Source organism: Oncorhynchus kisutch, linkage group LG12, assembly GCF_002021735.2.
Source record: "Oncorhynchus kisutch isolate 150728-3 linkage group LG12, Okis_V2, whole genome shotgun sequence".
Classification (NCBI taxonomy): Eukaryota; Metazoa; Chordata; class Actinopteri; order Salmoniformes; family Salmonidae; genus Oncorhynchus; species Oncorhynchus kisutch.
In genome coordinates, this window is record NC_034185.2 from 11,313,984 (window position 1) to 11,332,735 (window position 18,752).

An 18,752-nucleotide genomic window follows, 5' to 3' on the forward strand; every position below is an offset into this window, starting at 1 on the left:
GGGTACTGGTACCGAGTCAATGTGCAGGGGTACAAGGCAGCTGAGGTAGTTGAGGTAATATGTACATGTAGGCAGGGGTAAAAGTGACTAGGTAATCAGGGTAGATAATAAACAGAGTAGCAGCAGGGTATGTTGAAGAGTGTTAAAGTGTGTGTGTGTGGCGTCAATATGCGTGTGTGTTTTAAGTGTGTGTGAGCATATAGTATGTAGTGCGTGTGTGTTGCAGTGTCAGTGTAGTGTGGGTGAGTGTGCATAGAGCCGGTGCAAGAGAGTCAGTACAAATAGTCCGCATGGCCATTTGATTAACTGTTCAGCAGTCTTATGGCTTGGGGGTAGAAGCTGTTCAGGAGCCTTTTGGTCCCAGACTTGGCGCTCCTGTACCGCTTGCCTTGCAGTAGCAGAGAGAACAGTCTGACTGTTCTGGAATCCATTTTTAGTGATGTGGACACTGAGGAACTTGAAGCTCTCGACCCGTTCCACTACAGCCCCGTTGATGTGAATGCGGCGCCCCCCAGTTTCCTGTAGTCCATAATTAGCTTGCTTGTCATGCTGACATTGAGGGAGAGGTTGTTGTCCTGGTACTACACTGCCAGGTCTCTGACCTCCTCCCTTTTGGCTGTAGCATCGTCGTCAGTGATCAGGTCTAGCACCGTTGTGTCATCTGCAAACTTAATGACGGTGTTGGAGTCGTGCTTGGCCACGTAGTTGTGGGTGAACAGGGAATACAGGAGGGGACTAAGCATGCACCCTTGAGGGGCCCACGTGTTGAGGGTCAGCATGGTGGATGCGTTGTTGCCTACCCTCACCAGCTGGGGGCGGTCTGTCAGAAAGTCCAGGATCCAGCAGAGGGAGGTGTTCAGTCCCAGGGTCAGCTTAGTGATGAGCTTGGAGGGCACTATATTGTTGCACGCTGAGCTTGGAGGTCTGCTTGAAACATGTAGGTATTACAGGGTCAGAACGAGGTTAAAAATGCCAGTGAAGACGCATTACAGCTGAGTACGCATCCTGGTAATCTGTCTGGCCCTGCGGCCTTGTGAATGTTAAGCTGTTTAAAGGTCTTACTTGATCACACAGTTGTCTAGAAAATCAAATCAAATCAAATTTATTTATATAGCCCTTCGTACATCAGCTGATATCTCAAAGTGCTGTACAGAAACCCAGCCTAAAACCCCAAACAGCAAGCAATGCAGGTGGAGAAGCACGGTGGCTAGGAAAAACTCCCTAGAAAGGCCAATACCTAGGAAGAAACCTAGAGAGGAACCAGGCTATGTGGGGTGGCCAGTCCTCTTCTGGCTGTGCCGGGTGGAGATTATAACAGAACATGGTCAAGATGTTCAATGTTCATAAATGACCAGCATGGTCGAATAATAATAAGGCAGAACAGTTGAAACTAGAGCAGCAGCACAGTCAGGTGGAAGTTGAAACTGGAGCAGCAGCATGGCCAGGTAGACTGGGGACAGCAAGGAGTCATCATGTCAGGTAGTCCTGGGGCATGGTCCTAGGGCTCAGGTCAGTTGAAACTGGAACAGCAGCATGGCCAGGTGGACTGGGGACAGCAAGGAGTCATCATGTCAGGTAGTCCTGGGGCATGGTCCTAGGGCTCAGGTCCTCCGAGAGAGAGAAAGAAAGAGAGAAGGAGAGAATTAGAGAACGCACACTTAGATTCACACAGGACACCGAATAGGACAGGAGAAGTCCTATTCAGAAAAGCTGGTGCGCTCAAGCATGGTTCAGTGTTGCTAGCCTCGAAGCGAGCATTTGAAGGCATTTAGCTCGTCTGGTAGGCTCGCGTCACTGGCAAGCTCGCGGCTAGGTTTCCCTTTGTAATCCGTGATAGTTTTCAAGCCCTGCCACATCCGACGAGTGTCAGAGCAGATGTAGTAGGATTCGATCTTAGTCCTGTATTGACGCTTTCCATGTTTTATTTCTTAAAGCGTCTGGATTAGTGTCCCGCTCCTTGAAAGTGGCAGCTCTAGCCTTTAGCTCAGTGTGGATGTTGTCTGTAATCCATGGCTTCTGGTTGAGATATGTACGTACGGTCACTGTGGGGGTGTCGTCGTTGTCGATGCACTTATTAATGAAGCCGGTGACTGATGTGGTAAACTCCTCAATGTTATCGGACGATTCCCAGAACATATTCCATTCTGTGCTAGCGAAACAGTCCTGTAGCTTAGCATCCGCTTCATCGGACCAGTTCTGTATTGAGTGCCTCACTGGTACTTCTTGTTTGAGTTTTTGCTTATAGACAGGAATCAGGAGGGTAGAGTTATGGTCAGATTTTACAAATGGAGGGCGAGAGAGAGCTTTGTATGTGTTTCTGTGTGTGGAGTAAAGGTGATCTAGAGGTTTTTTTTCGCCTCTAGATGCACAGGTGACATACTGGTGGAGATTAGTGAAAACAAATTTACGTTTCCTGCATTAAAATCACTGGCCACTAGGAGCGCCACCTCTGGGTGAGCATTTTCTTGTTTGCTTATGGCCCTATAAAGTGCGTTGATTGCGGTCTTAGTGCCAGCATTTGTTTGTGGTAGTAAGTAGACAGCTAAGAAAAATATAGATGAAAACTCTGTAAATATTTTGAACAAAAAGTTGGAACGCAACAATGTACAGAGTTACAGTTCATGTCAGTCAATTGAATTAAATTCATTGGGCCCTAATCTATGGATTTCACATTGCTGAGAATACAGAAATGCATCTGTTGATTACAGATACCTTTAAAAAAAACGATAGGGGCTTGGATCAGAAACCAGTCAGTATCTGGTGACCACCATTTGCCTCATGCAGCGCGACACATCTCTTTCGCGTATAGTTGATCAGGCTGTTGATTGTGGTCTGTGAAATGTCGTCCCACTCCTCTTCAATGGCTGTGCAAAGGTGCTGGATTTTGGCGCGAATTGGAACTCGCTGTCATAGACGTCGATCCTGAGCATCCCAAACATGCTCAATGGGTGACATGTCTGGTGAGTATGCAGGCCATTGAAGAACTGGGATTTCAGCTTCCAGGAATTGTGTACCGATCCTTGCAACATGGGGCCGTCCGTGCATTATCATGCTGAAACATGAGATGATGGAGGCGGATGAATGGCACAACAATGGGCCTTAGGATCTAGTCACGGTATCTCTGAGCATTGAAATTACCATCAATAAAATGCATTTGTGTTTGTTGTCCCTAGCTTATGCCTGCCCATACCATAACCCCTCCGCCACCATGGGGCACTCTATTCACAACGTTGACATCAGCAAACCGCTCGCCCATACAACGCCATACACATGGTCTGTGGTTGTGAGGCTGATTGGACATCCTGAAAACTATGTTGAATGCGGCTTACGGGAGAGAAATTAACATTCAATTATCTGGCAACAGCTCTGGTGTATATTCCTGCACTCAGCATGCCAATTGCATGCTCCATCAAAACTGGGGCGTTGTGTGACAAAACTGAACATTTTAGGGGCCTTTTGTTACCAGCACAAGGTGCAGCTGTGTAATAATCACCATGCTGTTTAATCAGCTTCTTGATATGCCACACCTGTCAAGTGGATGGATTATCATGACAAAGGAGAAATGCTCACTAACAGGGATGTAAACAAACTTGTTCACAGAATTTGAGAGAAATAAGATTTTTCTATATATGGAACATTTTGGAGATATTTTATTTCAGCTCATGAAACATGGAACCAAGACTTTACATGTTGCGTTTATATTTTTGTTCAGTATAGTATGGTCTACAGCTTACTATGAGGTATTGCGCATCAGCTGTTGTTAACAAAGAGACATACACCACTTCCCCTCTGAGTTTGCCCGACGTTGCCGTTCTGTCCTGCTGATGTATTAAAGAAAACAGCTGGATGTATATCAAATCAAATCAAATCTAATTTATTTATATAGCCCGTACATCAGCTGATATCTCAAAGTGCTGTACAGAAACCCAGTCTAAAACCCCAAACAGCAAGCAATGCAGGTGTAGAAGCACCTATATTATCCATGTCCTTGTTCAGCCGCGACTCTGAGAAGAATAGGATATTACAGTTCTTCAGATCATGTTGATAGGATAATCTCGAATGAAGCTTGTCCAGTTTACTCTCCAGTGATTGCACGTTTGCCAATAGAACGCAGAGTAGAGGCGGGTTACTTGTTGAAGTGTTCTGACAACAAATCTAAGAAATTTGTTGAGATTAAAACTAGATTAAGAGATTAAGACTATGCCTAGAGAATCTTGAGGATGAAAAGTGCTTGGAAGGTTGGTGTTCAGTATGTGTTTGAATTTATACACATGGTTACAAGAGGGTTTAAAACTATCTTTGACCTCGGTCGGTCTGCAGCAGTCAAAGCCTTTGATCTCTCTCTGTCGGAGATGTTCATTAGGCACCAAGCATAAGAAAATGTAGTTGAACAGGGAGGTAGTTACACTTGTACACCAAGAAGCGCTCATTTTGTTTTACAAGGTGACTTGTGTTACCATGGCAATTCAATTTGAGTGCTCAGATTTGTCACCAAGATTACTTTTTGAATGATTCATTCACGACATTCACACAGGAAATTAGTGCAATGCGACATTGCGATACACTGATCCAATTATAAATAAAAACCGATATGTATCGAGGACTGAGGGGGGGGACACAGCAGATGGATAGACACTCGTATGCAGTCCACAATCCACATCCTTTGACCATCCAGTGCAACCCAATACAGAGACAGTCACCACTGCCAAGAAGGCTCCCTTCAACTTCTGCTTGTCTAACTATCTATGCTACAGTACATTCATTCAAGGGAGCCTTGAAAAAGGTGCTTCCTTTTCTGTCCTCTTTTTTTATCTTGTGAAGTTTGACTCTTTTTAGGCCCTCAATGCTTTATTAAAACCCACTTGTTTTGCTCTGGCCCTTTGGCCTTTTTCACCGCACTTCACCTCCTGTCCTCCGGGGGGCAGCATGAGTGAAATGTCGGCGGCCTGTGCCACTAGCCCTTCTGCCTACGCCAAGGCCCTCACCGTCTCCTCAGCCTCGGTCCGCCTGCGCCACCAGAAGGCCGCGTCCCTGTCGGCTTCGGGCCACACCTGCCGCCAAACGCTGCCACCTACCGATGGCGACTTCTTCAGGCCTAAGTAAGGGGCTTCCCACCCTGCCTCCCAGAGGTTCAACCAGGGGTCCTCCTCTTCCCAGGGGCCACGTTATGTCTGTCTGCTCGTCTCTCTAACCTCGATTTTCCATCCCCCTCTATGTCCCCACTTTTTCTCTCTAGCGTCTTCTGACCAATCTGAATATTTCCCTCCCCAACACTCATCCCTTTTCTCATTCCGTTAGCTCCACCCCCAAAGCATCTCCACCAATGGCTGTTACCTCTGGTAAAGGTTTTTGTCTTAACACAGAGAAGGATTGTGTCCTCTCTCTTCCCACTAACTTACCCCAGTGTCTTTGGTCCAAAGTAGTGCTAGCCAAATCTCACCTGACAAACAAAATCCCTAATGGAGCAAAGATCAGTAGCTGCATTAAGGTAATTGGCCCGAATGTCCTAAAAACTCTGTTTAGGTTCCCTTTAACTCTTTAGTCAACTAAACAATAAAAACGTGTGTTTCATCATGATGTGGTTGATAAAGTCGTAGCTAACCAAAACCATCCGACTTGACATCTGCTGCTCTTTCAGGTAAGAGATGTGAAATGGTATTGTTTCAGGTAGTATCGGTACTCGTTCACAGAACAGGGTGATGGTGTCCCCTCTTTTGAATGTGAATAACCTGGAACCTTGTCTGCTTTAGCCAACTCTTTGGCTTGCGCAGAAAACAGGCCGTGACCCAGGCTAAAATATGTGGTCTTGACTCTTAATTTCTCTTTCCTCCACCCACGATTCCTCCCCAGCACGTCGACGACGTCTGGCCAGCGGAACCCCGGAGGCTCCTCCACCCACAGCATCAGCAGCGGCGCCACGCCCCCTGACAGGCTGCGTTTCCCCCGCGGCACAGCCAGCCGCAGCACCTTCCACGGCGGCCAGCTGCGGGAGCGTCGCACGGCCACCTACAACGGCCCGCCGGCCTCACCCACGCTGTCGCATGACGCCACGCCCCTCTCGCAGTCCCGCAGCCGAGGCACCACCAACCTCTTCACCAAGCTCACCTCCAAACTCACGCGCAGGTAAGCCAAAGCCACACACGGTATCCCCGAAACAATCGGAATAAACCACGGTATGCAGTTTTCAGCACTGGGGTTTGAGATCTGTACTTTTTGGTTTCTTCACTAGCCTGTATAATATGAATTTATCCATACCCTATTTCACTCGTCATTCTTTAATAAGGAGCAATAGTAATGGTGTTAACTCTGCCATGGAGCAATAGTAATGGTGTTAACTCTGCCATGGTTCGTTCATCAAAGGCTTTTTTGACGTTTTTTGGGGGATACACAGAACATTTGGTTTGTGGTAAACACAGGCTTAGGAGATATTATGCGTTTTGTTCTATGAGATAATCTTCATCAGCTGACGTCATTTTTTGTTGATTTTTAAGCAATTATGTCATCATTTTTTTGTATTTTTTTTTTACCTTTATTTAACTAGGCAAGTCAGTTAAGTATACATTATTATTTACAATGACGGCCTACAATGTTTGATATCTCTCACTTCTCTTTGAAGTCCTGCACATTTGTTAATACATTTTCACCCCCCTCTTCGGTAAGAATAATCTTCTATCTCAGAATCAATATTAGCTCCAGGTTGTCCTACATTTTAGCCAGAATTATATTTGGATTATGTCTCAACGCTCTGTCATATGCAAAATGGCTTCATTACTTTTTGGGGCTTTTTATTAATTTAACTAATAAAGACCCTCAAGTTTAATCTGAAAAGTAATTTAACATTGAAGTATTCTTTAATGCATTCATTGAATGTTGTTTTTTTTCTCACACTTTATCCTTTCCGTAGCTGCTGTTCAGGTTTTTCTTGGACCAGATTTGAACACCTTAGCTCTATAATAATACTATTCTAGGGAAGCTGCTATTACCCATTATCCAAGCTGTCTGCAATCTGCCAGTAACAGATGCTAGCAGCCAAGCTCAGACAAGATGTCTCAGCTACTGATCTTTATTATGCTGCCCCCCCCAAAAAATGGAAATGTCAAACGATTTTCTAATTTGATTCTTTAAAAATATAAAGAATTTTTAGTATAACTTTTGACTTGGTATATTTCTTTCTTCTTTATTTTTATTTTTTATAGAAACAAGTCATTCAGGTTTACCAAAAGGTAGGATGACCCCACCAATTGGCTTGGTGTGCAATTAATCAGAAACACTTAACTAATTGGTAAACTGTGTGGACTTTTTAACCCTGTGTGGACAAAGAGCTTTATTAAAATGCCTGAAACTGACTGACCTCTTGGCTCCATGAGCCCTAATCACAGTACAATTGAGCATGTCTAAGACCTTTTATGTTTTCTTATCGGTCTCTGAGTTTAACCAGCCTACAGACTCTACTAATCACCCATGCATGGCTCTCTACTGAGCTGGTCTGTGCACAATCACTAATGGGAATGCTTGACAAATGTTTATTTATTGTTTAAGGTCTTGTGTTGGTTTTTACATGTGCATATGTCTGCACAACTACTGTACCATACAATGCCTTCATGACTGTACATCAAATGCATACAAGTTGGTAAAAAGTTGGTGGTAGCCATTTTCTAATTTGGCAGTAGCTAGCATGATGGTGTGTTCAAGGCAGAACCCTCACTTTTGGTGACTTTTATTATTTTTATGAAGATGTTACCACACTTTATGAATCAATTCATTTAGGGGTACTCAAAGGGGTCAGTTCTAAGCTCTATGGAAATATATTTTTACCCCCCCCAAAAATGGATTTTGTCATTTGTTATCCTACTGAAAACAACATTCTTTAGTAGAAGCATTTTATGAGCTAGCCTGTACTTTTTTACCTTTCATCTCGGGACGCAAGGGACCCACTGTATTTTTTTTTCAGAAAGCTCTTCATTTTTCTTCTTGGACAAGGTAACAAACTTCTTGGTTGTGTAATTTAGGGTACCCTACTGGGCTCTAAATGTGGCTGCCGTTCGAGATGATGATTGAGAGGTGTTTCGTTGCAGGACGAAGTTCAGGTACCAAATCCCCAAAACTGTAGAGAATTCCTCCCCATCGTCTCTCTTCACGCATTGGTGTCCCTGAAAGCTATCCAAGCTATGGAACTTGTCCATCAATTTTTCCTTGATTTGCCCTTATCCACCTGGCTAAGCAACTTGTCCCTCAATTTCTCCTTGACTTGCTAGATGATAGCCCAGCCCCTATCCTAGCCCAGTCCCTATCCTAGAACTGGTAGATGATAGCCCAGCCCCTATCCTAGCCCAGTCCCTATCCTAGAACTGGTACATGATAGCCCAGCCCCTATCCTAGAACTGGTAGATGATAGCCCAGCCCCTATTCTAGCCCAGTCCCTATCCTAGAACTGGTAGATGATAGCCCAGCCCCTATCCTAGCCCAGTCCCTATCCTAGAACTGGTAGATGATAGCCCAGTCCCTATCCTAGAACAGGTAGATGATAGCCCAGCCCCTATCCTAGAACAGGTAGATGATAGCCCAGCCCGAATCCTAGAACTGGTAGATGATCCAATCCTAGAACTGGTAGATGATAGCCCAGCCCCAATCCTAGAATTGGTAGATGATAGCCCAGCCCCTATCCTAGAACAGGTAGATGATAGCCCAGACCCTATCCTATAACTTTTACCACAAGGACAAGTTATAAGATAAATAACTGCCTTAGTGGAGCACGTAATAACACCTTTTGAAAGGGATTGATTTCCCTGTTTGTGGGTGTTTGAAGGATCTACATTTATAAGTGCCATTGCATTGAGCACAGCCATTACACTTTTAATTTCCATCCAGTAGGGGCGCAAATAGAACTGGTAGATGATAGCCCAGCCGCTATCCTAGAACTGGTAGATGATAGCCCAGCCCCTATCCTAGAATTGGTAGATGATAGCCCAGCCCCTATCCTAGAACTGGTAGATGATAGCCCGGCGCCAATCCTAGAACTGGTAGATGATAGCCCAGCCCCAATCCTAGAATTGGTAGATGATAGCCCAGCCCCTATCCTAGAATTGGTAGATGATAGCCCAGTCCCTATCCTAGAACTGGTAGATGATAGCCCAGCCCCTATCCTAGAACTGGTAGATGATAGCCTAGCCCCTATCCTAGAATTGGTAGATGATCCAATCCTAGAACTGGTAGATGATAGCCCAGCCCCAATCCTAGAACTGGTAGATGATCCAATCCTAGAACTGGTAGATGATAGCACAGCCCCAATCCTAGAACTGGTAGATGATCCAATCCTAGAACTGGTAGATGATAGCCCCTGTCCCAGAACTGGTAGATGATAGCACAGCCCCAATCCTAGAACTGGTAGATGATCCAATCCTAGAACTGGTAGATGATCCAATCCTAGAACTGGTAGATGATAGCCCCTGTCCCAGAACTGGTAGATGATAGAACGTGTGACTTGCTTTGCTTTTGTCCACTCACTCTTATATTATACTAAATCACATACAGATGGAACGGACAGATGCTGATATACTGGGCTATAGGGAAATAGCCAGTTCCAGACAGACACACAGAGTAGTAACTCTGAAAATCAGTTCCAAAGGGCCTTTTGATGCTCTGCAGTTCACTGCAGTCTAGCTCTATTAACAACCATTTCTAGTGTCCTGCCTCTCTTCAGGGGGACTCCACCAAGTCTAGTGTCCTGCCTCTCTTCAGGGGGACTCCACCAAGTCTAGTGTCCTGCCTCTCTTCAGGAGGACTCCACCAGGTCTAGTGTCCTGCCTCTCTTCAGGGGGACTCCACCAAGTCTAGTGTCCTGCCTCTCTTCAGGGGGACTCCACCAAGTCTAGTGTCCTGCCTCTCTTCAGGGGGACTCCACCAAGTCTAGTGTCCTGCCTCTTCAGGGGACTCCACCAGGTCTAGTGTCCTGCCTCTCTTCAGGGGGACTCCACCAGGTCTAGTGTCCTGCCTCTTCAGGGAGACTCCACCAGGTCTAGTGTCCTGCCTCTTCAGGGAGACTCCACCAGGTCTAGTGTCCTGCCTCTCTTCAGGGGGACTCCACCAGGTCTAGTGTCCTGCCTCTCTTCAGGGGGACTCCACCAGGTCTAGTGTCCTGCCTCTTCAGGGGGACTCCACCAGGTCTAGTGTCCTGCCTCTCTTCAGGGGGACTCCACCAGGTCTAGTGTCCTTCCTCTCTTCAGGAGGACTCCACCAGGTCTAGTGTCCTGCCTCTCTTCAGGGGGACTCCACCAGGTCTAGTGTCCTGCCTCTCTTCAGGGGGACTCCACCAGGTCTAGTGTCCTGCCTCTCTTCAGGGGGACTCCACCAGGTCTAGTGTCCTTCCTCTCTTCAGGAGGACTCCACCAGGTCTAGTGTCCTGCCTCTTCAGGGAGACTCCACCAGGTCTAGTGTCCTGCCTCTCTTCAGGGGGACTCCACCAGGTCTAGTGTCCTGCCACTCTTCAGGGGGACTCCACCAGGTCTAGTGTCCTGCCTCTTCAGGGGGACTCCACCAGGTCTAGTGTCCTGCCTCTCTTCAGGGGGACTCCACCAGGTCTAGTGTCCTGCCTCTCTTCAGGGGGACTCCACCAAGTCTAGTGTCCTGCCTCTCTTCAGGGGGACTCCACCAGGTCTAGTGTCCTGCCTCTCTTCAGGGGGACTCCACCAGGTATAGTGTCCTGCCTCTCTTCAGGAGGACTCCACCAGGTCTAGTGTCCTGCCTCTCTTCAGGAGGACTCCACCAGGTCTAGTGTCCTGCCTCTCTTCAGGGGGACTCCACCAAGTCTAGTGTCCTGCCTCTCTTCAGGGGGATTCCACCAGGTCTAGTGTCCTGCCTCTCTTCAGGGGGACTCCACCAGGTCTAGTGTCCTTCCTCTCTTCAAGAGGACTCCACCAGGTCTAGTGTCCTGCCTCTCTTCAGGGGGACTCCACCAAGTCTAGTGTCCTGCCTCTCTTCAGGGGGACTCCACCAAGTCTAGTGTCCTGCCTCTCTTCAGGGGGACTCCACCATTTCTAGTGTCCTGCCTCTCTTCAGGGGGACTCCACCAGGTCTAGTGTCCTGCCTCTCTTCAGGGGGACTCCACCAGGTCTAGTGTCCTGCCTCTCTTCAGGGGGACTCCACCAAGTCTAGTGTCCTGCCTCTCTTCAGGGGGACTCCACCAAGTCTAGTGTCCTGCCTCTCTTCAGGGGGACTCCACCATTTCTAGTGTCCTGCCTCTCTTCAGGGGGACTCCACCAGGTCTAGTGTCCTGCCTCTCTTCAGGGGGACTCCACCAGGTCTAGTGTCCTGCCTCTCTTCAGGGGGACTCCACCAGGTCTAGTGTCCTGCCTCTCTTCAGGGGGACTCCACCATTTCTAGTGTCCTGCCTCTCTTCAGGGGGACTCCACCAGGTCTAGTGTCCTGCCTCTCTTCAGGGGGACTCCACCAGGTCTAGTGTCCTTCCTCTCTTCAGGGGGACTCCACCAGGTCTAGTGTCCTTCCTCTCTTCAGGAGGACTCCACCAGGTCTAGTGTCCTGCCTCTCTTCAGGGGGACTCCACCGGGTCTAGTGTCCTGCCTCTTCAGGGGGACTCCACCAGGTCTAGTGTCCTGCCTCTCTTCAGGGGGGGACTCCAGTCCATCCAGCCCATATGGAGCACATGTGGGATGTGTGAAATGTACTCCTCAGCCTGAAATGTACCCACTTACCTGAGCAAATAGCTAGCTTTTCACATGGCGCCGACTGTTAAGACTGTTCAGGAGAGTGGTCACGTGTGCTAGCAAGGCAGAGGTCACGAGTTCGCGCTGTTGGGCCAAATCGTGAGGAAGTGGTACTCACTAAGCAAGCAGCGTGACATCATCTTTACACAGAGATAGGGCTCCTTCTGTTTAAGCATCAAACAAACCCTCCTCTCTCTCTTTCTCCTTGTCTTTTCTCACACAGCCAACTAGGCCCAGCACTCCCATCTGCATGACTCCAACTGAATTTTCTTAGATGTGTTTGTTTCTGCTGTGTACGAGAGTGTGTGTGTGTGTGTGTGTGTCTGTCTGTGTGAGAGGGTTTGGTGTGTGTGTGTGGGTCTACGTCGATCTGCACTTGATTGTGTGAATATTCCTTAAAGTCATATCTATGTATCTTTAATGTATCTTGCATCTTTTCATCTGAATACACACATTGCTGCCTGCACGCCTCGACCAAAATTCTCTATAAATGGACCGAGAATGTACATGGTAATAGAGCTGAATGCCAACAGGAAGTTCAACACTGACCCACAGCATCTGACGGGGTGCTTTCGTTTCATTACACCTTACATAACTTCTCTGCTGTTAATCTTATAGTTCTACTGGTGGTGTGACATGTCCAGCTACCAGACCTGCCATTAGGAATGGTCCTGGTGTAGATAGAGGTTAACACTGCCAATACAGAATATTTTCCGGTCTGTTTTCATCTCTCTCGCTCTCCTTTCTTAATATCTCAAATTAAAAAGCTTTTTTCCCCCACCTGCTGTATCAGTACTTTTGATCCGCTCCCTTTTTCCCCCACCTGCTGTATCAGCACTTTTGATTCCCTCCCCTTTTTTCCCCACCTGCTGTATCAGCACTTTTGATCCGCTCCCTTTTTTCTCCACCTGCTGTATCAGCACTTTTGATCCGCTCCCTTTTTTCCCCACCTGCTATATCAGTACTTTTGATCCGCTCCCTTTTTTCCCCACCTGCTATATCAGTACTTTTGATCCGCTCCCTTTTTTCCCCACCTGCTATATTAGTACTTTTGATCCGCTCCCTTTTTTCCCCACCTGCTATATCAGTACTTTTGATCCGCTCCCTTTTTTCCCCACCTGCTATATCAGCACTTTTGATCCGCTCCCTTTTTTCCCCACCTGCTATATCAGTACTTTTGATCCGCTCCCTTTTTTCCCCACCTGCTGTATCAGTACTTTTGATCCGCTCCCTTTTTTCCCCACCTGCTGTATCAGCACTTTTGATACGCTCCCTTTTTCCCCCACCTGCTGTATCAGCACTTTTGATACGCTCCCTTTTTAACTGGAACGTAAAGATCTGATTTCCTTTCCCTTCTCCCTTTCTTTCTGTTCTATCATGCCCCCCCCCCCCCCCCCCCCCCCCCCCCCCCCCCATATCCAAGAGGCCCGGCAGAGTTTGAGAGAAACGGGAGGTTGGAGAGCTCAAGGTGAGATGAGATGCCTAAAATCCTCTGTGTTTACTTCCATCTCACCCACAACCCCATGTATTTTTTATTAAATATTTTTATTTAATCTTTATTTAGCTGTACAGTCAACCCAGCCCTCTGCTTAGACACGCTGGGTCTCCACTCCAGGCGAGCCTAGGGATTTGGGGCCTATCTGGATCAGATAGATTACTCTTATCTCTTCAGCTACACACGGTGCTGAAGGTGTACACTGTTTTACCTGTGTAGACACACTGTCATACAGGCTTCCATAGGACCTTTATTACTCAAAGTAGACTTTCTCATCTGCAGTGTGGATAGGAGTCCAGCAGAGGACAACTCTGACTCTCCCTACATTTTTCACTCACTTTTTTTTCTCGCTGACATCTTGTGATGAAACTCGCGGTAATGGCAACAGATTAGAATTTTAGTCCATGGCATTACCTTGTCCATTTAGAACTGTTCTGGTTGAAGATAATGCTCTTTCCCATGTGATGTAATTGTTTTGAGTAGTTGAGAATGTAAATATCGTCTGCCTTGCCTGCATGCAGATCTGAAGTCTGCATTGTTTTGTGCCTGTCGCTAGATGTAATGTGAAATTGCATTGTTTTGTGCCTGTCGCTAGATGTAATGTGAAATTGCATTGTTTTGTGCCTGTCGCTAGATGTAATGTGAAATTGCATTGTTTTGTGCCTGTCGCTAGATGTAATGTGAAATTGCATTGTTTTGTGCCTGTCGCTAGATGTAATGTGAAATTGCATTGTTTTGTGCCTGTCGCTAGATGTAATGTGAAATTGCATTGTTTTGTGCCTGTCGCTAGATGTAATGTGAAATTGCATTGTTTTGTGCCTGTCACTAGATGTAATGTGAAATTGCATTGTTTTGTGCCTGTCACTAGATGTAATGTGAAATTGCATTGTTTTGTGCCTGTCACTAGATGTAATGTGAAATTGCATTGTTTTGTGCCTGTCACTAGATGTAATGTGAAATTGCATTGTTTTGTGTGTTTGCTGCATGACTGCCTGTTGAAAGAACACAAGAGCGCCCCCTGCATGGTGGTGAGGTGTAAATGCATGAATGATGTTAAAATGACTTGAGAATCTGTCAGCACTGACTCCTTGTGTTGTGACTCTGATGTTGTACCATGTAAGATCTTCACAGGTAGACATGTCTGAACAGGGTGACCCAGTACACACATTTGATCTTGTTACATATTCAGTCACACTGATGCATTCATGTAAAACTCACTTCTGCCGAGACACACTCCTCTAACTACACATACCCACACTCACCCTCCATCCCCCACCCACCCACACTCACCCTCCATCCCCCACTCACCCTTCATCTCCCATTACCACATCTCTAACTAACTCTCCTCTTTCCCCTGTCCTCTGTGCTCACCTCCTCTCTATCCCCTCCTCTCCCCTTCTCTCCTCTTCCCCTTGGCAGTCGCAACATGTCAGGTGATCAGAAGGAGGACCAGCAGCAGCTCCAGCAGCATCCTCAGCCCCCTCACGGCCAACACCCCAAGGACACCAAGCCGCGCTCCCTCCGCTTCACCTGGAGCATGAAGACTACATCGTCCATGGAGCCCCACGACATGATGCGCGAGATCCGCAAGGTGCTGGACGCCAACAACTGCGACTACGAGCAGCGCGAGCGTTTCCTGCTGCTGTGCGTGCACGGAGACGGCCACGCTGAGAGCCTGGTCCAGTGGGAGATGGAGGTGTGCAAGCTACCGCGCCTCTCACTCAACGGTGTGCGCTTCAAGCGGATCTCGGGCACGTCCATCGCCTTCAAGAACATAGCATCCAAAATTGCCAACGAACTCAAATTGTAGGTCCTCCTAGGAATATGAGGGGGGCGGGTGGGGGGGGGAGTGTTTACCACGCAGGTAAAATATTGCGGTTCAAAACTGACTAAAGCAACGTAACGTGGGGAAAGAAAGCATTTTGAAATGGACTTGAGTCAAGTCGAATCTGAACAAGCTGTACAGTCGTTATAAAAAAAATGTAAAACTTAAGTAGCAGATCTACGGATTTCCTCCGAGACACTTACAAAGTATGTATTGAAAACGATGTATAGCTTTAGGCAATAATTTCCTGTGTCTTTGGAGCATTATCTTATTATTATTAATATTATTATTATTATTGATGATGATGATGTAACAGGTGGTCTTGAGCTGTCGGGAACGTTGGTCTGACATTGACATGTTCTTTGGGTCTTGTTTTATTGATGAATGCACTATTGCATTGTCTCCTTTGTGGCTCTGGAAAATACCTCTCAAATGGGAGTTTAAACTCATACAAGGGAGGGAGAGAAGTGGAGGAGGAACACAAAAACTGCCCCCCTCCCACTGTTACAAGTACCCAGAATTCCTCTTGCAAGGAGAATATGGCTGCCAGATATGACTGGTTGGAATAGTTAGGCTTGCTAATAGGGCTGCCAGATATGACTGGTTGGATAGCCTAGCTAATTGCACAACAAGTGACTGTATTATTGTTAGCACTGTCAAACTGATTTTGACAGTCAATTGCGCTCTCTCCCATTTACTTAACCAACCTCTACACATACACACAGACTTTCATTCTATGATTTGAAGCTGTTGATCATCAGTGTTCATCTGTGTGGTTACAGTATAAATGCAATGTATGGACTCAGCTGGTCAAGCCCCTGCTGTATGGGGTCACCCACCCCAGAGAGCAGGGGCTGGAGGAGGCCGGCGCCGCGACAACGCACTTTGGCAGACCCCTGCTTCAAAACAGGGGAATGTTGCCAAGTATCATGGGACTTTGATTCATTTGCTACAAAAAAAAAGTATTCACAGAAATAGGGAAGATTTTCCTTCCTGGTGTATATGAATATTTAGTGGTTTTCCCTTTGATGTTGTTCCATTTTCTTTTTTTACGGTTATCTTCTCAGATGTTACTGAAATGCCCCCCCGCTATCTGGTCCCGCCCACCCGGGCCCACGGGCTGAGTCAGATGCGGTCGGGCCATTCCTGGGACACAAAAGTTCAAAGTTCAACCTTGGCTGTTTTCAGGCCTCCAGTATTCACTCCCATCCTCATATAAACATTGGCACTATCTGATATTTCTTTCTGTAATGTAAATAATGTATCTCCAGTTTGGCAACAGCTGTATAATGATATACTTCCCCTTTTCTGTTATGAGACGGGAGCTGTGGAATTAACGTTAACTCATTCGTCCCTGGTTAACCAGTGTCTCCATTAAAACACCTTAAAAATGACCATCCTCTGTCTGCCTGAGTTTATTTTCAACTTCAACTGTTGTGGATTCTCTTCCCGCGTGGGAAACCTAACGTGAATGCATGTTGACTCTACAAGTCACTTTCTAAATATAACCGTCTGAAGTATTCTCTCTTGCAAAATAGATGTAATGACAATAAAACAAACCTTTTTTATAGATACAGTATATCCATATTTGTCTCTATTGCAGAAAGCACCTTCGTTGTTACATTACTCACTAGACATCACTGACACGGAAAAGGCATTAAAGCTACACATGGGACTCTAAATAGAATGCCTACTACCCTCAGCTTTCAGTGATCTGGATAATCATGTCTCAGATCTACTGTACTGTAGATCTATACTGCACAAAAATATATAAATGCAATATCTAACAATTTTACTGAGTTACAGTTCATATAAGGAAATCAGTCAATTGAAATAAATTCATTAGGTCCTAATCTATGGATTTCACATGACTGGGCAGGGGAGCAGCCATGGGTGGGCAGGGGAGCAACCATGACTGGGCAGGGGAGCAGCCATGGGTGGGCAGGGGAGCAGCCATGACTGGGCAGGGCAGCAGCCATGGGTGGGCCTGGGAGGGCATAGGCCAACCCACTGGGGAGCCAAGCCCAGCCAGAATTAGTTTTTCCCCACAAAAGGGCTTTATTACAGGCAGACAGAAATACTCCTCAGTTGTCCGGGTGGCTGGTCTCAGACGATCTCGCAGGTGAAGAAGCCAGATGTGGAGGTCCTGGGTTGGAATGGTTACACGTGGTCCGTGGTTGTGAGGCCGGTTAGACATACTGCCTTATTCTCTAAACGATGTTGGAGGCGGCTTATGGTAGAGAAATTAACATTGAATTATCTGGCAACAGCTCTGGTGGACATTCCTGCAGTCAGCATGCCAATTACACACTTCCTCAAAACTTGAGACATCTGTGGTATTGTGTTGTGTGACAACTGCACATTTTTGTCCCCCGCACAAGGTGCACCTGTGTAATGATCATGCTGTTAAATCGGCTTCTTGATATGCCACATCTGTCAGGTAGATAGATTATCTTGGCAAAGGGGAAATGCTCACTGGGATGTAAACACATTTGTGCACAACATTTAATTGAAATAAGCTTTTTTTGTGCGTATGGAAAATTTTGGGCATCTGTTATTTCATCTCATGAAACACGGGACCATATTTTTTGTTCAGTATGTGTCACTTATTTATTTAGATCAGTATTCAATGGCATAACTCTGTATGGTAGGTCTCTGTGTTTACACAGGAAGCCCAATTCTGATATTTTGCCCAATTAGTGGGAAAAAAACATAGTTGTCTGTGTTCTAGCAATGGCTCTAGTGGAGCGTGTCCATGTTCCCTTTTACAGCTCAATACTTTTTTCTGTGGCGGCGGGTAGCCGAGTGGTTAGTGTAACCGAAAGGTTGCTGGATCGAATCCCCGAGCTGACAAGGTAAAAATCTGTCGTTCTGCCCCTGAACAAGACAGTTAACCCACTGTTCCCCGGTAGGCCGTCATTGTAATAAGAATTTGTTTTTAACTGACTTGACTGGTTAAAGGTAAAAAAATAAGGGTTCCTTCTATCGTTGAGTGAAATGTGCTCACACTACCACGCCTACCTGTTATGTTAATGAACCGGTGTCTTAATACTTTGGCTACAGCTAGCGGTCTGAGTGGGAAGGTAGTGTTGACTTCCCCTCAGGATCCTCAGGGATTCGATCCAGCAACCTTTCGGTTACACTAGCCACAGAAAAAAGTATTGAGCTGTAAAAGGGGACATGGACACGCTCCACTAGAGCCATGCTAGAACACAGACTGTTTTTCCCACTAATTGGGCAAAATATCAGAATGGGACCACTAGATGTCACTGTATGACAGGGGTCTCCAACTGGACCTGAAGAGCTGGCACTCCATTCACATCTGCAAAGCTGAGCTGTCAAATCCACAAGTGGCTCCTGGCATTATACCTGAAGTGGACATTGCCATTGGCTGCACTAAGAGATCCCATGCAGCCTTGTTTACAAGTTTGAAAACTGGAATGTGAGATATAGCCTAATCTGCTCCTCATAAGTGAGAGGTCTTCCTGATGAGCAAGCGCAGCTGCTCATCAATTTGACAGCAAGGTTATACCTGCGACACTGCCAAAACAGCTATACGGGTGTCCTCCATCACTGGTTAACGTTTGATCTGATTCAATCTAGGCCAAACGTTCCTTTTTTTCCCCCTAAAACTACACAGTTCAGAAGTTCTAGGGCAAAAACCAAACGTCCAGACTATCCACCCGTAAAACTGCACAGCTGAGTAGTTCTA

General features: G+C 46.4%; 1 protein-coding gene across 21 annotated transcripts in view; it reads left to right on the forward strand.

The window, feature by feature from the left end:
* The window catches only part of LOC109901321 (MAP/microtubule affinity-regulating kinase 3), a 105,190-nt gene extending 88,755 nt beyond the window's left edge, over positions 1 to 16,435 (forward strand). For 4 of the 21 annotated variants that reach the window (XM_031836865.1, XM_031836867.1, XM_031836861.1 and 1 more), the window contains exons 15-19: positions 4,926 to 5,099; positions 5,851 to 6,123; positions 7,197 to 7,223; positions 13,144 to 13,188; positions 14,635 to 16,435. In XM_031836865.1, the coding sequence (XP_031692725.1) occupies positions 4,926 to 5,099; positions 5,851 to 6,123; positions 7,197 to 7,223; positions 13,144 to 13,188; positions 14,635 to 15,025 (910 nt within the window). In that variant the 3' untranslated portion in view covers positions 15,026 to 16,435. Of the gene's footprint in view, positions 1 to 4,925; positions 5,100 to 5,850; positions 6,124 to 7,196; positions 7,224 to 8,009; positions 13,051 to 13,143; positions 13,189 to 14,634 lie in introns of those variants that run through there. The other 17 variants (XM_031836877.1, XM_031836871.1, XM_031836873.1 and 14 more) reach the window with 9 other exon arrangements.
* The last annotated feature ends 2,317 nt before the right edge of the window (positions 16,436 to 18,752 follow it).